The 23497-nt window shown below is 42.4% G+C and overlaps 2 protein-coding genes across 2 annotated transcripts in view; both read right to left on the bottom strand.

Moving 5' to 3' along the window:
• The window catches only part of tenm3 (teneurin transmembrane protein 3), a 198826-nt gene extending 179603 nt beyond the window's left edge, over positions 1-19223 (bottom strand). The window contains exon 1 of the mRNA XM_041933771.1: positions 18728-19223. The gene's annotated coding sequence lies outside the window, so the exon portion shown is untranslated. The remainder of the gene's footprint in view (positions 1-18727) is intronic.
• The window catches only part of LOC121604810 (teneurin-3), a 34259-nt gene continuing 29761 nt past the window's right edge, over positions 19000-23497 (bottom strand). Inside the window, exon 5 of the mRNA XM_041934424.1 lies at positions 19000-19289. Within this exon, the coding sequence (XP_041790358.1) occupies positions 19000-19289 (290 nt within the window). The remainder of the gene's footprint in view (positions 19290-23497) is intronic.

Genomic DNA, 23497 nt, shown 5'->3' with positions numbered 1-23497 from the left:
TCTGTCACCTCTTTCTTAGCTCTGGTAGTCTCTTTGATTCTGTTCTATTTTATCTTTTTCCATTTTCCTTATTCTCTTTTTTCTTCACAACAGTCACCAGATACATATGCTCTCTTGCTTAAACACACACACACAAACACACACACACACACACACACACACACACACACACACACACACACACACGGCCAGACAGGGACACACTGACAACTTCACACTTGGAAGCACAAGCACAAACACTCATTGTTCATTAAAGGCACACACAACCTGTCACACACACACACACACACACACACACACACAAACACACACACACACACACACACACACACACACACACACACACACAACTATGTAGAGGAAAGAGGTGTAGTCTTGCGTGGAATGTTGACTGCCTGTGTTGGCAGTATCTAGGGAACAGATAAAACAAGGCTTGTGTATGCGGGAGGGAAAAGAAAAAAGAAGTAAATATTCTCAAGGAAACAGTGTTAACATCAGACAGCTGGACGCTGCAGACGCGGAGCTGATTTCTCTGCTTCCTCTCTTTTCATTCCTCATTCTCTTGATTCTTGGTTTCTGTCTGTTGTGACAGAAAACATTTTTCTTCTCCGTGGTCGCATTAGGGGAGATTACGTCAACATTATTCGTATGAACGCTGATGCATCTGGGGAATAATCCTGAGAGAGAGAGTACGAGAAAAGGTCGACTTTTAGGATTTGACTGGACTTTTTTCAGGTTACTGATGATAATGTTATCAAGCATTCAGTCTGGTATCAACGTGACCAGAGAGCAATGCCAACACAATGTCACTGTGGTGCCTGACTGAGCAACTGAAAGGCATGATAACAGTAAATGTGGATACATGTGGAATGCATATACTGAGCAAAATCCTTCCAGTCATACCATTAAAGGAAAATAGTATTCCTTTCTCTCTGTTTTACCAGCGGAGGCACTTCCTCATGAATGAACAGCCAAGAACAACAGTCTGAAAGGTGTTTGCTTGGTCAAGGGGTTGGTAGGTTTCTATGTGTGGACTGAAGGATTTTTATTCTTTATAAATTGCATGTGGTAGCTGGTTCAGGGTCTCCATTGAATCTTTTTGTTTCTGTTGTAAGTGAAAGTGTGACATTGAAGAATGGTGCAATTGTGTATCTTGTGCCAAGAAGTGCAAAAAATATTAAGCATTCCTGAACACTATGTTGTGACTGTTCTTACTATACGAAAAGGAGAAAAGCTTTGGGCGTCAAGGAATATGTCAAACTTGATTATTTCATTTCTGTGCCACTGTGTTATTACACTTACAATGCCCACCTCATACCATGCAGCACAGCAGCAATTTCCCACAAACAAACAAACAGACAAACAAACAAAGACCTGTTTTGGGATTCACGCTAACAAACTGGTCGTAAATCCACCTGTCTGACCAAATCTGCACGTAGAGCTGAAGCTAAAACAGAACCAAATGTTTTGGCTTATAAACACACCACTATGCTCCTAATATTTACTGACAAGGTTGCTGATCCACACACACACACACACACACATACACACACACACACGCACACACACACACACACACCCTTTAGGTGTTTACTATGCAGAATGTATTCACCACACACAGCTTTTGTTTATGCAGCAATATGCTGACTACAATACACATATACCAAACATGCAACCTTATCATGCACATGCACAAATTTACTCACTGTAATCACAAATGATGTACACACACACACACACACACACACACAGTCATGATTCCATCACTTCAGAGGACATTGCATTTCCTGGTGACTTTTAACCCAAACCATAGCTACTACCTGCCTGACCCAAACCCTTGACCTTATCCCAGGTCTTAAACACACATTTAATGATTTCAGTTAGTAGGACTTGCATTTTGGCCATAAGGAAGGCAAGTCCACAGACTGTGACTGTATAAACAGATTTATGTCCCCACAGAGTGAGTGTTATTAAGTAATACACACACACACACACACACACACACAGTGTACCTGAGTGGGACCTTGTTGTGATTTAGGTCACTAATCCGTTTCCACGGCAATGGCCTGCCTTCACATTAGAGAACCGGGCTTTGTTGTCCAGTCATTGGAGAATCCATAAGCACATCTCTGAATCTCTGGATGGGACCTAGGCTCTCTCTGTCTCTCCTCCTCTCTGCCTCCATCTCTCTGTCTCTGCCTCTCTCTCTGTCTCTGCCTCTCTCTCTGTCTGTCTGTCTCTCTGTCTCTGTCTGTCTGTCTGTCTCTCTCTCTGCCTCTGTCTCTCTGTCTCTGCCCCCCTGTCTGTCTCTCTCTCTGTCTCTGTCTGTCTCTCTCTGTCTCTGCCTCTGCCTCTGTCTGTCTGTCTCTGTCTCTCTGTCTCTGCCTCTGCCTCTGTCTGTCTCTCTCTGTCTCTGCCTCTGTCTGTCTCTCTCTGTCTCTCTGCCTCTGCCTCTGTCTGTCTGTCTCTCTGTCTCTCTGCCTCTGTCTCTCTGTCGTTCACTTCTCTCTTTTGCTCTCTTCTGACATTTCTGTCTTTCTCTCTCTCCTCTTGTTTTTTCCTCACAGTGTGTCTTCGTGTCTCTCTGCTTATCTATTATAAATCCGTTCGATTGTGTGCGAGGATTTACGGGTGTGTGCGCACGCGTGTGTGTGTATTTAATAGAAGCCAAGCTGTTTACAAGACTGGAAAGATGCTGTGGAGTATTAAGTAAACATGGCATGATTGGACAAGCACACACACAAACACACACTTGGTGTGTATGTGTGTGTGTGTGTGTGTGTGTGTGTGTGTGTGTGTGTGTGTACTGCATACACCTATTTCATAAAATAGTAAGGAGGAGAGAATCATTTTGAGTTTGTTACACAGGCATGATGAGAAATGACAAGCTGTGTCTGAGGAGCATGCATGTTCTCCTCCTTGCACACACACACACACACAGAAACAAAGACAAATACAGGATTGATGTGCGACGTTTTCAGAAGCCTTGTTCACACTAAATTATGTTTTCCGGCAGTATGAGCCAGTGAAACAGTGGACCATCATATAAACAGTGAACACACACACACATATGGAAGCTTGCACACACACAATAATTCCAATTAAATTCTGTCTTCTGTCATAAACGCATCACAAGTGACAAGCCAAAACAATGAGCACTGACTCATGCCTGACAATAAAAGTGAGTCAATACAACAGAAGTCTCTGGCCTCTAAAATGGTCACACAGCTGAATAAACTGCAAACTGCAGAAATATGGAAATGTGATGACATGCATTTGTCAAGAAAATCTTATTCAAGCAACATGTCACCATCTTTTAATTTCACAGAGATGCAACATTTAATTAATCTGTTGTCTAATCTAATAAAAAAAAACTGAAAAAACGGCAGCTGTCGTGTTGTTACGGTCTCACACCTTAATGTGCTGTTGCCCTCAAAGAGAAATCATTAGTTTAAAAATAATGGGCTAATGATGTTAGATATGCAAAAACAAAAAGATCCAAATCTTTCCAAATCCAAATGTTTCTAATGTTTCTAAACTGAAAACAGAAGTGGAAATCTTGTGATGTATTAAAACAAGTTAGAAGTCAAAGGTCTGTAGCATTACTCTGCGTCGTGACAGCAAACATCGAGCTCACTCAACACGTAATCAGCAACTAGAAGTATTAAATCAAACCCACGTAGTCATAATGCTCTAAAACAAGATGATATAAAATAATTTAAAAACAACAGCTCATTAAGATCAAATTAATGATCAGGTTAATTGAGAGAGAATTCCACCTGTTTGATCCTTTTGTCAGTAGACCTTGTGACACTTCTCCAGCCCTGATTAGAGCATCATGCACACAGACACACTAACACCTTTCAGCATTTCAACCAAAGTGGTTAGTTTGAACGTTATCTGGAATACAAATTCAATTTTGTGACATGCACGTCTCTGACAGACAACAAAGGAAGATAACTAGCCAGGATTCAGTCCTTATGAATGCTGAATTGTTAAATGGCAAGCTGTAACTCTGTGGGGCAATTAGCGTGAAGGCCGTGAGCCAGGGTCTGGGTGAGAAATGGGGGATTTATTGCTGTAAGTGCAGAAACAAACACTTACGAGTCCACCTAAGGCAGCTGCGGCTATTCCCATTCACAATGTTTGCTTTTCGTTCAAATTCAGGCCAAACTGAGCCAGCTATCTCTTCTGAGGATCTAATGGCAACATCGAGGACTGCAAGTCGCAATGATTATACCCTCTGATGAAGGCTGTCACAGAACAGTGAGGCTGTAATCAAACAGGTAGCACCAAACACCTGCAGGCGTGTGTGAGTGTGAGTGACCACTCCTTTCCTAAACTACTGCATACCTCTGTGTTTTCTTGGCAGTCTTGTTGAAATGCGTACTGTTGCCCCAGCCTGAGATCTTGAGCACTGGAAAAGGTTTTCAGTCAGCATTGCTGTATGTTTTTCTGCATCCATCTTTCCCTCTGTCTTCACTCGTCACCCAGTCAACCATCCCGACAGCATGATGCTGCCACCACTGTGTTGGACTGTAGGGGTGGTATGAATGAGGTGATGTTCAGTGCCTGGTTTCCTCCACATGTCATTTGGAATTGTGGCCAAACAGTACAGTCTTTGTTTCATCAGAGCAAAGTAATTTGCTTCTCATGGACATTCAGGTGCCTTTTGGCAAACTCCCAGTAGGATGTCATGTGACTTTTAGTGAGGAATGGCTTGTTGTCCACTCTACCATAAAGGCCTGACTGGAGCTTTTCTTGGTCACCTGTCTGACTAAGGCCCTTCATCCCCAATTGCTCAGTTTGGCTGGGCGGCCATATCTACTAAGACTGTTGGTGGTTCCACATTTCTTCCATTTGAGGATGATGGAGGCCACCGTGTTCTTGGACAATTTCAATGCTACAGAAATTTTCTCGTATCCTTCTCCAGATCTGGGCCTTGACACAATCCTGTCTCACAGGTCCATGGACAATTCTCCTGACCTTATGTCTTTCTGACATACACCAAATGTGAGACCTCATTAGACGCGTGTGTTTCTTTCCTTATTATGTCCACTGTATTTAAGTTTTACAAAAAATCTCTAGGACCAGTGACAGAATGAAGATGCACCAGAGATCAACTGTGAACAAAAAGTCGGAATATTTATGTAAATGGTATAGTGCTGCTATAGATTGATAAGGAAAAAATAACTGAATCTATTTTAAGAAGAGTTTGAAACATAAGAAATGTGGAAAAGTTGAAAGGGTCTGAAATCTCTCCTCAGTCACAGACTTACTTTAAGACTCCCTCTGTGTAAGGAGCATGCATCTAAAGAACAATGGCGGCCGACTGGTTAGTTTACATTTGGTTAGCACTGCTAGACTGTGTGCCACAAAGGTGTTACATAATAACACAAAGATAACTAGCTTCTTTTTCTTCTTTTTAAGTTACAATCACCAGAGGAAAATAAGATGATAACGCACACTCGCTACTATTTCACCGTTTTTCATCGTTGGACTTTATCACCACCTGCTAGCCTGGTGTGCTTATTTGAGCATTTTCAAATCATTTTTCCATTTTATGACCATTTTCTCGTGTGTACAGAGAAGCTTTTTAAAACAAAGGTCCTGTGGTCAGGATTCTTTTTAACTGCCAGGAAAATATTTGTTTTGATAAATATTTGCATATGCATGGTCAAGGCCTTAGTTTTAAAGCAGTTAGACAGTCAAAGCCAGACTATTCAAATACACACACACACACACACACACACACACAGATACAGAGGCAGAAGAATAGGTCTACTGTGTAGCTACACAGGCCAAAACTGGAAGGTCACTGATGACAAGCTGACATGAGAGCACCATGTGTACACATCTGTACGAGTGTGTGTGTGTGTGTGTGTGTGTGTGCAGTGGTAAAGAAAGAGAAGGAGAAAGTAAGAAAGTGGAGAAGTTTTACAGTGCTATTAGCCCAGTGCCTGTTGTAGTTAGCTCTCTGTTTCTCTCTATCCACTAGAGAAAATGTAATTATATCCTGAGACTACAGTTAAGCCATATCCACTCTTCTGCACCACATATTCAAATGAAATGCATAAATTAAATAAACCTGTCTGTGAGTGTAATTAAGGGGGGGGAAATGGCTGAGAAAAGTGGCTGTCCGAGTGTGTGTGTGTGTGTGTGTGTGTGTGTGTGTGTGTGTGTGTGTGTGTGTCTTTGAGATGCGTCCTGTGAAACTATGAGTGGGCAGGGAGTGTTACACTACATATGGCAGTCAGCTTAATTGGTTGACTTTAGCTTGCCTCACCGCTGGCATTAACCCCACTGAGTGGGCGCAGAACCACATACACGCCTGCTGCGCACATTGGTGCGCGTGCACACACACACACACACACACAGACACACACACACACACACACACACATAAATGGCAAGTAAATGCAGGGTGAATATGTCCATTTTTGCATTCAGTGTTGTTTTCATCATGCCAGCTGTTAGATAGTGAGCTCATAGAGATGGGGAGATGTAGGCTATTCCTGCAAAAAAAAAACCTGCTACTCTCTGGTTTTATACTCTTTCTTTCAGTTTACCTCTTTGTCACACCTCACATCATTTATTCTACACACTCTTGCAGTTTCACATTCAGCATGTAACAAGAAGGAAGATGTTGAGGCGGGTCTTTGCTTAAAGAGAAAAAGTAGTGTCTGTTAATAGTAGTGACCAGTTTAATAAGTTTTTTAATAAAACATTTGCTAAAATATACAATTTGCATGATATGACGGCAGCCTAGGTAGGGCTGCAGTAGCTTCTATTTTGAAGCATTCGCAGCAATGCAAGTATGACACTGGCAGATGTTGGATGGCACTGAAAATGTGCGGCAATGAAATGAAATGATGAAATCGGATCTGAATATTTTCTTCTTTTATTTTTGTTCTTTCGGAACATGAATGAGCATGAGGGTCATCGCCCCACCTGCTTCCAAAGTGTTGGAGGTTATAGTCATGATGAAGGCCTGCTGATTGCCAAAGTGAGTAAGCATTACTGCTTTATGTCCAGCCATTCATGCTACGCAGGTGAGAGCTGACAGATGATATGAAAATGCCCTGAAAAATCTGATCAAAATGGGTGTTTTTCTTATTTCAAAGAGATGATAGGACTGATGTTGCAAACGTAGCCGACGCAGCATGCGTTTGTGTCAAATATGAGTATGGAGGTTACCTCATGAGGACTTTTTGTTCTTTATGTTGCTCAACACAAGAAGTACAAAAAAGCACACACTTCAGCATGCATTCATATAAAGAATGTTAACAAATGAAAGGAAGTTTGCACTGAGACGGATCACTAAAGAAAAAAGCTGCACAAATGAAAGGAGCTGGCATGACAGAATGAAGCAACAACTGCCATGAGACATGAGACAAGGATTTCAAATCTGTGCTCGGCTGCTGTCAGAGTTATACATTTTCTCAATGCAGGACCAATGATTTAATAACTGTTGTATGCTTGGCTCTGAAAAGGGCAATCACCACACCTTCCTCTGCACACTGAAGTAAGGTGGATGTAAGGGAGAGAAGTGTTCACACGATTCTTTGAACAGCACTCTCAGGTGGAGATGCTTTGCATGAGCAACACTCTTCATCTGTTCTACATCTGTTTGATGTTGCAGTACGCTGGCAAAATTAGCTCACTTGGCAATTATAATGTCATTTTTGAATGGCATAAATATGAAACTACAAAGGTTCTCATTGACAGTTTTCACATGTAGAGCTAAACAAATTAAATGCAGAAAAAGCTGCAAATGCTTTCTGTTGATTAACTCAAGGAGGGACTCTGCTCATGCAGGACTGCTGATGCACATGAGCTGAACTCTAGTCCTGCTGCTCTAGATGTGATTATACTGAAGCTTGTTTCACTGAAAGCACTCCAAATCTCTGGAAATACTCCACGCTGGAAGGTCCACTGAGGAATCCAGTGTGATAATGACTGCATGATACTTTGCAAGCCACAGAGGATGCTTTTTTTAAATGTTGTGCAACACAGTTCGCTTGCAAATTAGCTAGTTATGACCATTTAAGACATATCAAAACACAATGGCTAGTCTAGCTGGTAAACTGTCAGGAAACATTTTCCTGTGAAATAACAAGATGATAAGAAAATAGAGGAGGTGTAGCCAGTATCACAAATGAGACCGGAGACCGAGCGAGGGCTCTGTTCCACGATTCTTCTCATATGTTGACAGCATAGACAACATAGACAGTGTTTGATCAAAAACACTGTTAGTTATTTCAAGTAGTGCCAACTACGTAGAGAGCAAGTTCTCTCTCTTCAATGTAGCAAGAAAGCAAGAATATGCCGTCTGCTTTAACTTTCAAAACCTGTGTGTGTGTGTGTGTGTGTGTGTGTGTGTGTGTGTGTGTGTGTGTGTGTGTGTGTGTGTGTGTGTGTGTGCATCTGCAGTGTAGAAAGAAGTCATACTCAAGCATTGCTACATTTCATATTGTCATGACCAGAGATGTGAGCTTGTATGGGCATGTGGGATGTGGGAGATGGGTATGTGTGTGTCGCTGGCTTGCTGGTGGTGCTCAATTGTTTTTGAGTCTGTAACATCGGGTGGCAGTCAGTCCAAAACAGACAAACAGTTACTGTCCTAGAGCAAAGCCAAGGTTAGCGGTTCTGTTCCCAAAAGCAAGACACTAGCACTGCAAGGGTTATGGGCTCCATTTCCTTTGTGGCTAAAAGGGCAGAGCAAGACACTTTGCAAAGTACAGCCCAGGGCTAGGTCCTGAAATAACCACCCACAGTCAGGCTGAGTGTTCCCAGGCAGACTGAGGAGTCCAGTCGGCACAGACTTGTGTAGCTGTGGGCTAGCTGCTAACACTTGCCCACAGCTACTTACAATGTGGACAGATCTAGAGAAACAATGGAAAGACTGAGAAAGCAATGACCTTACAATGAGGCCAACTTTGCTTGGAACCAAAACACAATCAGACATGTTGTTGCATACTAATTTGTGTACACTTGCTTCATATTCTTTCTTTACTGACTGCATGGACATGTTGAAACACTGAGTTGAGACATTTTCCCACATGGCAACGAAACCAATCATTCACAATATGTCTGATGTCCCAACAACCAGTTTTGACCACGAGCCTGTGCACTCTGGGCAAGTCATAGCCTCGGCAGTGATCCAGTGTGGTACCCGCATTTCAAGTCAACTCTTCAGCTTGGTCTCAGTTTTGAGAAGTTTACGTTCCTGTGGAATGTGTGCAACATTTTGATGACATGCCCTTGAGAAACAAAAGCCACTTTCACACCATTTACTTTTAATTTGAGAGCATTTTGTAATTAAGTGGCCATGAGTGAATGAAGTCTGTACCACAATGGTAGTAAATTAGTAATGGCAGCTTGACTGCTCAAGAAGTAGTGAAAGTGATGCGAAGTTCCCCGCTGCTGTGTTCTGCATTACTTTATGCTCTGGTTTGGTCAGTATTGGTGATATGTGAATGGTCAAATCGCATTAAAATGAAATAAATTAGAATGAATAAGTTGCTTGCTTGAATGATTGAAGCTGCTACCTTCACAGGGACAGTTTCTGTGTTTGTTCAGTTAATGGGTTGGATGTGTGAGATGTAAATGAAATGTGCTCATCAGAGAAACTAAAGAGCTTCTTTCTAGAGCTGCCATTTAGCATCAAATTTAAAGAATCAAATCCATCCCAGAGAGGGCGAAGCCTATGAACAGAGCAGGAGGCAAGCAACTGCAGCATGATATACATACGATACTGAATGAGAGGACCCAACAACAGTGGAATTTTATTTGAAGATAGTGGCTTTAAATCCAGCAGCAGTAACCAGCTTGTCTCTGCTGCATTAAATCAACTCTAAATAATCTTGATCTAAATCCCCCCCGCCCCTCTCCCCCACTACATGTGTTGTGACATTTCCTCATGTTGTCAGACACACCAGTTCTCGATCCAAGCAGAAAACTAATCAGGGAGAAGAGAGACAAAGAGTCCTGGAGAGAGAAACGTATGAAAAGAGGAAGAGACGAGCAACAACAGGGACGGGGAGAGCGGTACTGAATCACGTCGAGGCAAAAAGCAAACACACGCTCGCACAGACAGACGTGCACTTCCTCACACACAACCAGGACTGCACAAAGGTGTTCTTCCAAGAACAGGTCATGTAGATGAAATGTTGCTGATCAAGATACATTCATAGACACACACACACACACATCTGCACGAGCAAACACACACACACACGTGCACACACACACAGTGATAGAATGAAGAACAGATTCTGATTAGGATCTTTCATCATCTCTTTTCCCACTCCACTACGCAGTGTGTATGTGTGTGTGTTTGCTGTGTGAAAAAGTGGGGTCCTGTGCGTCCAGCTATTACCACAACAATAAGTTTTAAAGTGCAAGAGCCACAGCACCATATTAACAAAACCCAATGTCATCACAGGTCTCTCTCTCTCCGTCTCTCTCCCTCTCACACACACAAACACACAGACATACATTCACACATACACACACTTTCATTCATTTCCTGCAGACTTATCCTAACCTTAACCTTAGTCTTCATCCTAACATTTCATGATTTACATTATGGGGACTTGTGTTTTGTCCTCATACGGAGAGCAAGTCCCCACAACGTGAGTGATATACCTCCATACACACACACACACACACACACACACACACACACACACACTTCCTGTAAGTTGACCCCATGGCCTGCTGGGAGGACAACCTTGCCTTGCTCCTGACATGACCAAACAAAAGAGATGGAGAAAAGGGGGAGGAGGGGTAAAGGAGAAGGAGGGAGGGGTAAGGGGAGGGGTAACCATCCATAAAGAGGACACGGGGTTAAGTGTGTGTGTGTGCTCTTGTTGCCCTTTGTATGCAGTTGCTTTTGCAGATTTTTTTGGTTTATTTCCTTTTAGAGATGAACCAAAGCTGAGGTCATCCCTCTCTCTGATTCTCACTTGGTTTGCAGTGATTGATGCATTTTGATGAAGTATTGGTGACTATTGCATAATGACACAATAGTCACCAATATATGAGCCAAACATTACAGTGTTGAATGAAAGAGAAAAGTGTATTGTTTTCCTATACATCCCTCCCTCCTCTCTCTCCTTCGTTCTGTCCCCGTTCCTCTACCTCTCCCCTGGTGTGTGTGCCTTTGTGTGAGTGTGGCTGCATAAATAGAACACACATTCATATTCTCTCTCACAATGGTGCTGCTGTGTTTGCTCATTACTCACACAGGACGATGCACGCTGATTTGAGTTTAGATTTGAAGTTATATTTCAGGGTGGAACTGAAAAGGAACATATTGAGTAGTTAATGGCATGAATAATTCAAACGGGACGGTACCTGAGTGGCGCTGATCGTTTTTTCTGTCACTGGACGACTACAAACAAGAAACATTCACCCTCGACTCGCTCACTTCATTTTCAAAAAGACTGGACTCTCTGCGTGCAGCTTGCTCTTCTCAACAGCATCTTCTCCTGCGGTGTCTTATAATGGCTATAACAGCACTGTCATGACGTCATGCAGCCCCTGCAACTGCACCTGACAGTGATCCAGCGAGGGCAGCTCTTTAGGAAAAGGCTTTATTATCACAGACATGGTGAGCTTTTTTGTGGAGGTCACATTTGAATTCTTCATGCAAAATGTATCTTGGATATTATTTGTGGAAAAGGAGATTAAAAGAGTGAAGAAATCAAGGAAACAGAAGGAGGAGTGAGGGGGAAGAGGAGAGTCAGACACAGAAACAGAGAGCGGGAGAGGGAGAGGGGAACAGAGAGGAGGAGGGACAACAGAGAGAGCGAAAGAGGATGAAGAGGAGGTGTGTTTGCAAACCATCTGGATTCAGTCTCTGATAAGAAACACTTAGTCAGCACGCACCTCATCACTCAGGCTGCTTCCTCTCTTTTTTCCCTGTCAGTCTTGTGTAAACTAGTCTGAATCTTCCGTCTCTCTGTTTTAATTCTGTTTTCTTTTTTTTTTTAGTCTCCTCAAACTGATACAGAGTCTTGTTGTTCCACAGGAAGTGATGAAGTGGGAACGAGCTGAAGAATTGCAGACATAATGTGGGAAAAATGGGGAACAGGGAGGATTGTGGCTCGGACAGAGCTAGCATCGAATTTTAGTAAACCCAGAAAAGGTCTGGACAAGAAACTCAGCAAGGGTACTGGATAAAGAAGGCAAATATATTCTCCAATTCAGTGGCTAATCACAAGAAACATGTTTCTACAAATGCACAATGTACAGTGCACAATCACTAAACGTATTCTTTTTGAAATGGCAAGATATATCACAAAGTACTACAAACAGACTGTACACTCATTACACCTTTCTAACAAGGTAACTGGGCAGAACAGGACATTCAATTCCAATGAATTATTATTTACATTAATATAATTCTACTTTAATGGAAATGCATCTAATAATGACTCGCTTTGCAACAAAAATAACAGCACACAAATATTAAAATCACAGAGAAGATGAGTTCAGGGAGAGCGAAACAAAGCTAAAGCAATCAGTAGATTAGCTGATGAGTCCACTGACAGAAAATAAGCAACAATTTTGATCACTGATTAACTATTTAGTTAAAATTGTGATGATCAATATTCACCAGATTCTGACCATTAACAAACTTAAAAAATATGTCATTTATTTCTAAAATTTAATCTCCATTTTGATTGATAAAAACAAATCATAGATGCAAACTAGTTTTTCTGTTATGTTTTCTGTTTGGTTTGTTCCACTTTCATATCGTTATTTTAAATAGATGACCTCATATTCCCCAGTAAATACATTCTACTACTACTGCAGCACGAGACAACAAAATGCCAAATGATGATAAACTGATTGTGTGCTTTGGACCAAGTTTACATATGCTACTCAAATTAAATTAAATGAAGTCTGTCTCTAGCACAAGATGTATGAACATTTCTTTAACTGTCCACAGTGTTAGGTAGTCGCGGCTGTGGTCATTTAATGCTGAAGATGTCAAATGACATGTGAAATGAAAGGTAGAATGTTTGTTTTTTGCATTTTGTCCTGTTGAATTAGTGATGAGGATGGACGGTGCCGCGCTCTCTCGTGGGGACGCAGCAGAACAGGAGAAGCAGAATATGCAAACACTTTCAGAGACGTATGAGGTTGTCACACACCAATATAAACTCCCACTAACAGGTCCACAATCTTTCACAGAGCAGCTCACAGGCGCACATACACCCCAACATACCGCTACACTCCGATGATGAATGAACTATAAATGTCCTTGTATGTAATGAAAAATAATAAAACAAGAAAAAATATGGTCAGAATAATATAAATGAGCTAGACCTTTATACTGGCCTGACTTAGAGTAGTGTGTGAACTGTTGTAAATCCTTGTGTCTATTCAAGTATGCATAGCTAAAGAATAATGTTACACAGTATATCACTGTGCATTTGTGTAAGTGTGTGTGTGTGTGTGTGTGTGTGTGTGTTTGTGTGTGTACCAGTCCCAGGCATTTTAGGAATAATTGAAACTTTTATTTTCTGACTAATAGCCCCATCTAGAGTAATGCAGTCCATCAGGAAAATTACTACAGAATCACAAACACGACACACACACGCGCACACACACACACACACACACACACACACACACACACAACTATACTTACAAGGGCAAGCCTCGCTGACTCACATTCATTCCTTAATTCCTGTTTCAAAAGTGATGTCCTTCCCTCTGATGACTTTCATCATCTTTCTAGCTCTGAAACATAAAAACACACACAGACACAGGCAGGCACACACACACACACACAGGCCTCTGTATCGCAGACACCCAATCTATCTCACACATCACTCTCAAAGGCCTTGTTGCTAGGAGATAGTGCTCTATTTGTGGAGAGAGAGCGACAGAAAGACATAGAGTGAGGTACGTATGGGGGGTGCGTGTGTGTGACAGAGCACGAGAGTGATGGAGATAAACGAAAGAAAAGTGCAGGAATGAGAAATAGAGGAGATAGAGTCAAGTTCCTTTAAAGCAGGATCAATCTCGCAAGGCATATCCTCACACTCCCTCACACACACACACTCCCTCACACACACACACACACACACACTCAGTGGAAAACACTGGCAGCTTGTTTCTCAAACCTGAAACCAAGAAACACAACACTGGCTCGGACATTATGGCTGATCCTGCAGCCCACGCATGGTCGCTCATGTACATGTGTACATATCCGCAACTTAATGCGAGTGCGTGCATGCGTGCGTGTGCATGTTCCACCAATTGCAACAGTGACGGGATCCAGCGTATAATGGTTGGCTGGTCACATTGTCTGACCCAGCGGTCAGTCCTTCACACACACTCTGTCCCCTATAATCCGCAAATACGTCTATTATAATCTGATAAAACCTGCAGAGGAAAAAAACCCTTCATCTGAAACACCGACCGAAACATCACGTCTACTGGGTGAGATGAACACAATTTACTGCCCATGCACAGCTGCCTAACCAGGAAACAGCAAATTCAAGGATAAATCCGATCAAAAGTGACATTTACATGCATACAGGGATGAACAATCTCGATATTTTTACTAATATACAGTTACTGATAATGAACAGCAGTGCATTCAGACTGAAGAAGCACTTGGTTCTAGTCTCTACTCACTTTATATATGATACTGTAAATATGATACAAATGTGGAAAACGTGGATGATTCATTGTGGTTATGAAATTCTCTAATATATTTGTTCCTGCATTTCCTCCTCCAGAAGGTGGATCCTTGAACTGATACAGACACTGCTGCCTTCAGTCAAAACACATTTTTGAAAATATCAAATGGATGAAATCTGCTCCATTAATCACCATTCAAATAAAATAAATGCATACTAAGTTGTAATGCACGAGTAATTATGGATCCGTATAAAACAAGCCCAACTGAACCTTCTTTTCCCTGTTGAAGGGTATTTATGGGGGAGTTTTTCTTTTTCTGAATGGAGGGTCTACGGGCAGAGGGTGCCACAGGCTGCACAGATTGTAAATGCCCTTGAGATAAAATGTGATTTGTGATTCTGGGCTATGCAAATAAAACTGGACCTGATGCCAAAACTAACATATTTAAACCATCATTGCTGAGTTACTATCACTACCTCGCTGTTTTGAAGCATCATAAGCAAATTCGCTGCCATTCAAAACGATCTGCTCAGTTCAATCCATGAGTAAAAAACAAAATCGAGATAAAAAAATGAGTCATTACTGCACAGCTTCACATCCATTCAAATGAAGCGTCGTTGTTTTCACACTGTAATTAGAAAAGGATAAGATAAGAATAGCACTTAAACTTAAACTATTATTCATTAAAGACTAGATTTTTTGCTTTTTTTAATTGTACTGCTATTTGAATCCAGATACAGCTATAATAATTATGAATTAATACTAGTTCTGTAATGTGCAAATGAGGCCTTAGTGTGTGGTGTGAGCACCACAGTGAGTATCATGCTCTAAAATCATACACATAAAAGCTTCCACAACATGCTGCTGTATACTAACTTCGACTGCAACCACATTGTACTTTTTGATTATTTGTTTTTCTTTTTGTTACTTTCATTTTTGTAGCCATCACTGGAATGCAGCAGCTGTCTGTGCTGGTTGACTGACTGCATTGTGTGTCACAGTGGTTGGTCTGAAACTCACAGTGCTTCTAATCCGCTAAAACATTCCGAAGAAGCAGGAAAAAGGCACAAATGTGTGCACGAAAAAATCACCTTGAGGAACACGTCAAATTCGTCCAGTAAAAACAGAATCCAGATTCAATTAAAATAGAAGTCACATGCACAAAGCCCTATTATTCATTATTATTATTCTAAGCCACCATTCCAAATTAAAATCATTTTAAATATTACACATGTGATCACACACAGTATGTTATGATGCAACCACTGCAATAGGATATAAATGATCCTTCCTCCTGCTACAACAGGACATCTTCAAAAACATTTGCACCTGCTCAGTAAAACATGGCAGGACAAAGCAAAGGTGTAAACATTGGAAGGTGATATTCAGAAAGTTAATCGTTTCACAATGAGCTACTTCAAAGCACCATCTTAAAAGCATATGAGTGCAAATAGAAGCAGAGCCTTTTGTGCAGACTCTTCTATGAATTCAATATGAAAATATATATAATTTTATGGCCCCTTTCTTCTCTCTCTGACGTCTTATCATTCCTAATAGGCCCACTGGAATCTTAATAAGTTACACATGTTCTTGTCTCTACCACTGTCTCTGCCCTCCTTTCTTTACGATCCGTCCATCCACAGTCATTTTTAAGCATGTTTCCTCTCACGGTGACAGTTTAATTCCTTTAATCCATCACCTACTTCCTCTTTCGCTTCGTTATTTGCACGCACATTTCTGCGAGAGTCTCAGAATTTATGTTTCAAATTGAAAAAGTAACAGTGGGGGGGCAGCAGGAGGAGAAGAGTGAGAGGGAGAGGAACAGACGTGCACACACTCACACAGAAAGCAATGGAATGCAAATCTCTGTGTCTGGAAGCGATTAGGCCAAAAGCTTTCTGTGTGTGAGCAGCAGCAGCACACAGCCCAGCCACCCTAGCCCTCACCTCACCACCAACACACACACACACACACACACACACACACACACATCAAAACGGCCTCTCAAAGCCCAATGCTAACAGCGCAGGCGTTAAATTATCAGATGGTCAGATCAGCTTTTACTGAGTTAAATACAGTTTACCCACTTCTGTCAGGGTGGCAAACAGCAAGGTACACACTCATCATCATTCTCTCCATTATTCACTTTGGAAAAAAGTGCTGCCACTGAACCAACCGAGGAAAGATGCTTTTCTTTACTCTTTCAATAGAAGCGTTAGTGTGTTTACTTTTGTGATGTAGATCATTTGTACCTGTGTGTGTGTAATATATGTGTGTGTGTGTGTGTGTTTGAAAAAGCATTGTAAAAAAAGGAAGGTTTACTGAGTGTGTCTAATAAACAAGGTTGGGCTACAATGTCAGCGTGTCACCAGTTCTGACATAAAACTCAGCTTTTGAGCAACAGAACAGTTCAGCGAGAGGCAAAAGAAAAAGCAATGACCTGAAGAGCGCTGAGAGGCTCGAACACTAGGCTGATGTTGACTAAAGAGTGTTACACCACTGCCACTGCGAGTACACACAAAGGATCCCACACAAAGCCGGAGGTGTAATGCTGAAAAACGGCGCTGAGGCTTTCTGCTGCACCGGCAGCGGCGCTGTCAGTGTAGAATGAAGTGCAACAGTGAGGAAGTTTATGTGAACAGTGAGATTATTTCAAAGTAATCCTGAAAAGACAAACGTCTGCCAAGTTAAATAATTAGACAGAGGGACGTTTATTCAGTGTATCCTCTGATTTACAGAACAGAACTCAAACTCTGAACAGGAATGTCAATATTATAAATTCACACATCGTGGTATCTAGTGTCAACTTAAAGCTGGACAAGAGTAGATGAAATATGAAACATAACTGATGTCAGCGCCGGCTGCTTCCTGTTCAGTGTCAGAGCTCCCAGTCGCTCTGTCTGCAGGCCAGGTCTGACCTTTACAGGCTGACATGAAGCCTGCTGTTATACGGCCTTTTAAAGAAAGCCTGAACCCACACCGATGGCTGCCGTTCCTCCTCCGTCTTTAAGCAGCGCATCCCAAACTGTGACAGGAGGAAGAACAGCAGAGCTGCCTTTCACCCTCAGACACACACACACACACTCAACACAGGTCACATGGACACATCCAGGGACTGACATGTCTTCGGTCACTTTGCCAACATCTATGACTAACAGCGGTTTTTCCTGAATGGTTTTCATTATGTCCTACACATTGATTGGTTCCCTAATTAAGGTAATGTTCCCCATCTCCATTCCCTTTGAATACTGCCCTCTTGTAATGGCCTCAAAATCAAAACCAGACCTTGAAGCTAATGCTTGCTGTATGATTAACCACTGAAATATTTCTGCATGTGTGTGGAAGCGTGTGTGTGTGTGTGCTGTCAGAGGAGTGAAGCCCGGGTATAAAAGACAGCAATCACGAACTGATGAGCAGCAGTGTCTGCTTACTAAAGTAGAAGTGAGTGTGATTGGAGTGTGAGCTGGTGCTGGTGAGTGTGAATGGCAGGCCGGTGTGTGGATGGAAGAGAGCGAATTAAAAGTCAGGAAAAAAAAGAGCGAGTGTCGAACCTGCCGCTGGATTCAGCCGCAGAGGCTTCAGGACAGAACAACGTGAGACCGCGCGAGGAAAGAGGACACGAGAGGAGAAGGAAAAAAAGAACAAGCGAGAGATGAGAGTGAGGAAAGAGAGAAGAGTGAGAGGAAAGACGGTAAAATAGAGCAAGAGAAAATGCACAGTGCTTGGCTTCGAGGCGAAGAAAGCTTTTCCCTCTGCTCCCTCACCGCTTCCTCACAGAATCAAAGTATGAGGCCCCAGTCTGGCACTATTCTACCACACACACACACACACACACACACACACACACACACACACACACACACACAGACTATGTTGTTTTTGTCAATGAGTTTACATTCAGTCAGTGAATTCACACAATGAGAGGCAATTGACTAGAGACCAAGCAATTTCCAAAAGCATGCACGCACGCACGCACACGCACTCACGCACACACACCGCCGCCGAACAGTGTGTGGAGCTTGAAGGAAAGGAAAGAAGAAAACTGGCTGTGGTCGTGTACCTTGTCTGTGTGAGTACTCCAGTTTCGCCCGGTTTTGACGATTAATGCCCCCAAAAACACATCCGATCCTCTGCCGCACGCATCAACACTCGGAGTTGCGCTGGTACTTTGACAAAAATAACAATGCGCCTTCGTCCCTCCCTCCTCGCTCTGTTCTTGTCAGCTTTGGAAAAAAAAATGTAAAGAAAAAAAAAACACCAGCCCTGTTTTCTGGGGTTTCTTCTCGCCTCTCTTTCTCTCTCTGCGGGACTGCCTCCGTCTTTTCTCTCACTTCATCCAGCCTCTGCGCTCCAAGTGAGGGATGGAGACTGAAACCCGCTGAAGAAAAACCCCACGGCGCTCCCGCTTTCTGTCCTCTTCTCCTCTTCCTTTTTCTCTTCTCTGTCAGTTGGGCAAAGTGCAGATTTGGCGTCCTTGCGCTGTGGGCCGGGTCCTTCCTCTCCGCGCCTGCCGCTGCGCCTCTCAGTGCGGTGTGCGCGCCGTCTCCTCGCCTGCCGTGTGTGCCTCTGCGCCGCGGCTCCCTCTCTCTCCGCTTTCATTCTGTAAGTTTCAGGCTCTCTTGCTGGTTGAGTGGGGAGGGAGGTGGAGCCACGAGGACTGAGGGAGCAGAGGCAAGGATGGGATTGGCTGACACGGAGGGGGTTGAGTGAGATTGAGAGAGAAGAGAGAGAGAGAGGGGGAGAGGAGGGAGGGGCTGGATTTCTGCTTTCTTCATTTGGAGGCTGGAGGTGTAGATGTGTGGAGAGAGGAGAGGAGGAGGAGGGCCGGGGCGGGAGGCACTCCCTCTCCTTTTCTCTCTCTCTCTCTCTCTCTCTCTCTCTCTCTCTCTCTCTCTCACACACACACACTCCCTCTCTCTGCATTCTTTTGCTCTGATCTCCCTGATTTCCAGACCACATATGTATTCATAGCACAGAAACTGCACCTCAGCCACTCACACATGATCCTTCTCTTTCTGTCTCACTCTCACACATTCACACACACTTGTGCACACAACCCACATTTGTGTGTGTGTGTGTGTGTGTGTGTGTGTGTGCAGTTAGGTCTTGAGGCAGCTGTATAAACTAAATGTACTGAGCAAGAAAGAGGGGGAGTGACTAGCTTTAACTAACGGGGGCTCGGGAGCAGAGGGACTTTATTATACACATGTATGTGCAGCGGTAGACACACACACTCAGATGTCCACAGTTTTTGTCACATTATTTTGGACTATGTGTTTGTTAATTTTGACAATTTAATTTAAAATGAATTTAAAAAAATGTAATACTGTACAGTCAGTTTTCTTCAGTGTTTGTGTCAGTGTGTGTGTGTGTGTGTCTGTGTTTAAAGAACGGCAAAGAGTGTGATGAGTGCAAACAACAAAGAAAAGCTGTATGTGTGGTTAGTGTAAGGGTGTATGTGTTTTTGAGTCGGCAGTGCCTGCTGTCCGTGAGTGTGTGTGTGTGTGTCTGTGTGTGTGTGTAGAATACCGTTCACATTTTTTTTCACCTCAGTTGTATTTTAGTCTCTTAGTGATGTTTTTATTATCCACTGTAGATTGTTTAAAGGCATTGTAATAATAGGTTTTTAACCACCGTAGTAAAAACATTTCAGCTGAATAACTGAACTGACGTTAAATCTGATATATTAAAAACTCTTTTTGAATAATTTCTGTGATTATAAATAATTCTTCCTTTGGGTGTTTTTTTTTTACTTTGCCTCAGTATTTCTTCATATATTGTTCAACATAGCATTTTTTTGTATTTTATTTCACAAGTGCACACGTATAAAAAAGAAATACATTTTTGGAGTAAATCTATAATAAACCAGTAACAGTCAGTCCAGTTATTGAACATCTTCATTAAACGCACAGTTATATTAAAGACAAAATATAACACAACCTTTATCATATGCAAACCACACTTTTTGGAATTTAGTCACACACACACACACACACATAGAGCTTGTGCATGTTTGCTAATGTCTCTAGTAATATATGTGTAACCATGCAACAGGGGACTGAGGATAGTGCTCAGGAGAAAATTGACACTCATCATTTCACACATGGGCAGCCTTTCACTGTGTTTTCCTGCGCACACGAACATGATCGAGTGCCTGTAAACTTTTATTGAACACTGAAATGTCGTCCTTTCCTGTTCGCCAGAGAGAGGATCATGAAACTGAACGTGAGTTCGGTTTGGATAACTTTACTGCACAAGTGATGCGAGACGGAGCATAATGCCACCAGAGGACAAAGGGATGATCGCACAGACGCATCTACTTCAACAAAGCCAAGGCCAAGCTCAGTGAAAGGTTTGATGAGGGCAGGGCTCTCGCCCCAAAGTGAATATATTATCTTTGTAAGGGTGAGTAAACAGAGACAAAATACAGGAAAATACAAAGCACGTCACAAGTGAAGAGCATATGTGTTGCACAATGTCGTCTGTATGAGCAGAACAATGCAGAGAGAAAGACTTAAGGTGGGAGTCTTAAGGTAGCACTGTGCACGCTTCAAAATGCACATCAAGATGACTGCTGCAAAACCCATCGCAGCTTTGCTTCCTCTTTGTGCACTAGTGGTGTATAACCTCTGTCCAGTCCCAGAGGAAGCTGAGCTACATGTTTGCTATGGAAGCAGAAAGCCTGTGTGTGCCGCACACCTGGGTTAGAGTACGAGCCCTCTCGTAGAGTGTGTAATGGGCCGTAGGCTTGGTTCGTGTTTTACCGTGAAATTCGAGAACCATGTGCTTTTCATGGTGGCTGCACAATGTAAACTCCATTGTTTCTTTGGCACTGCAGGGAAATGCGGGTCTCTGCTGCTAGGATTCCCGTAGCTTCAGCACACCCAGGTCGGTGTGACACGATCGACACTTCAAACACGAGGAACAGAACAATGGAACCAGTCACTTCTGCTACAACTGTGGATGTTACAAACTTAAGGATCCTATGAGTCGTATGTGAAATTTAGATTACAGATCAGCTAAGTGCTACTGTCAAATCAGACTGACACTGACATTATTTTGCTTTTTTGAAGAAAATATAGATCAAATAGGTCTATAAAAATAAATAAAAATGTTAAATTTAGGCACATTCATGAAAAAGTATCTAAGCCTAAAACCTCTGAGTGGGCATTTCCCCTGGCATTGGTTGACTGACAACTGAGAGTGGGTGCTGCTGGGAGACGTGCTGTCAGCTTCTTTTGTGCACTGCTGACTGGATAAATGCCATACACTTGATGGAATTTCCCTTTTTTAAATCCACATGGTGTTAATTGTTAACCATTAGCGAGTTAAGTCATGTGTCCCTTTACAACATTTGGGGGGTGGAGGGTGTCAACCTGTTCTCATTCCCAGAGCGTCAAACACCCCTCTGTATCTCCTACAGACACACAAGGAGACGCACCAGGCTTTCAGCTAACTCCACTGTAAACCCGTCCATGTCAGTATTAGACACCCAGAGCAACTGCTCTGTCCCACACACTCTCATCCCAGAGATACACGAAGCCTTCCTGCCACACAGCCTTTCTAACACGTGGTCAGTGTTAGTTGGGCTTATGCACCAAAACCTCTGGGTTAGGTTTAGGAAAAGATGGTTCACTGCTGAGGGCGGAGGGGCGTGACGCTCAGGGAATGAGCCGGTGCTGCGGGTGTCTAGCTTACGTTAGCTACAGTTCTTTCATTGCGCCAAATGTGGTGATGGCAAAGTCAGTCTCACGCCAACAAAATGCTGAGGTATAGGGGTAAGTAATGTTTAACAGCTTCAGAATGCAAGCTGGTTAACTGCCTATTAGGGTGGAACTTTGGTGACATAACACTCTTTTCAGGAGCAGCTCACACAGATGTTGCCAAGCGCCTATGTTTCTAAGCGAGACGTCACTACAGAACAACAAACAACAAATACAACAAACAACAAAATGACAATTTTGACCGGATTAGTACATAAAGCAAAAAAGTACATAGGTACAGTTATTTCTCAGCAATAATTCATTTTTATTTCAATTAGAATTTAAATTTGTGCAGCAAATGAAAATCAAAGATCATCAGATCTGGAGAGAGGATTTGATTAGGGGACAAAGGAGGAAAAAGACAGCACCGGATGAATGTCAGACGATAAAGAAAACAACAGACAGAAGACAGAAGGAAAGAAGGGAAGGAACACGTTTTGTTTCTCGTCAGAGAAAGAAGCCATGAGCTCCTTTGATTCAGAGAGGTAAATACCAATGATCTTAAGCCCAAAAACAAATTTAATCGCAACACACACAACCATACACAGCCTAAATATTTGATTAATCTATAAATCATCTTCATCATCATCATCATCATCATCATCATCATCACACATACACACAAGCTAATAATGATATAAGTATTATCTCCCACAGAGGTTAATGGAATATTGATTTTGGCATACAGGCGAGGAGATGAGGATATAGAGTTATATTTCATCTTCACTGCTTCTGCTTTTATTACATGTTTACCCATGTATCTATGTATGTACAGTATGTACATACATATACTGTTAAGTACTGTTAAGGCATACATGCATCTTCCCCTGGCAAGGAGTCCTGCTCAGGCCCACTTATTGGCTTCCCCGATAGAGCACATGTTGCGCCGCAGTAAATGCAGCCAACAAACCTGGTGGTTTAGATTTCCACGATTTTCAATGTGAAGAAAAGGCTGGATGACTGTGAAATGGAAACCTTCCTGTCTAATAAATGACTAAGGAGCATTAAACATCACAAGCTTTTGTTTTAAAGTCAGTCCAAAGTCAGCGTTGCATAGCATTTCCCAT

This window comes from Chelmon rostratus, chromosome 3 (assembly GCF_017976325.1).
Source record: "Chelmon rostratus isolate fCheRos1 chromosome 3, fCheRos1.pri, whole genome shotgun sequence".
NCBI lineage: Eukaryota > Metazoa > Chordata > Actinopteri > Chaetodontiformes > Chaetodontidae > Chelmon > Chelmon rostratus.
This window is presented reverse-complemented; position numbering and strand designations above follow the sequence as displayed.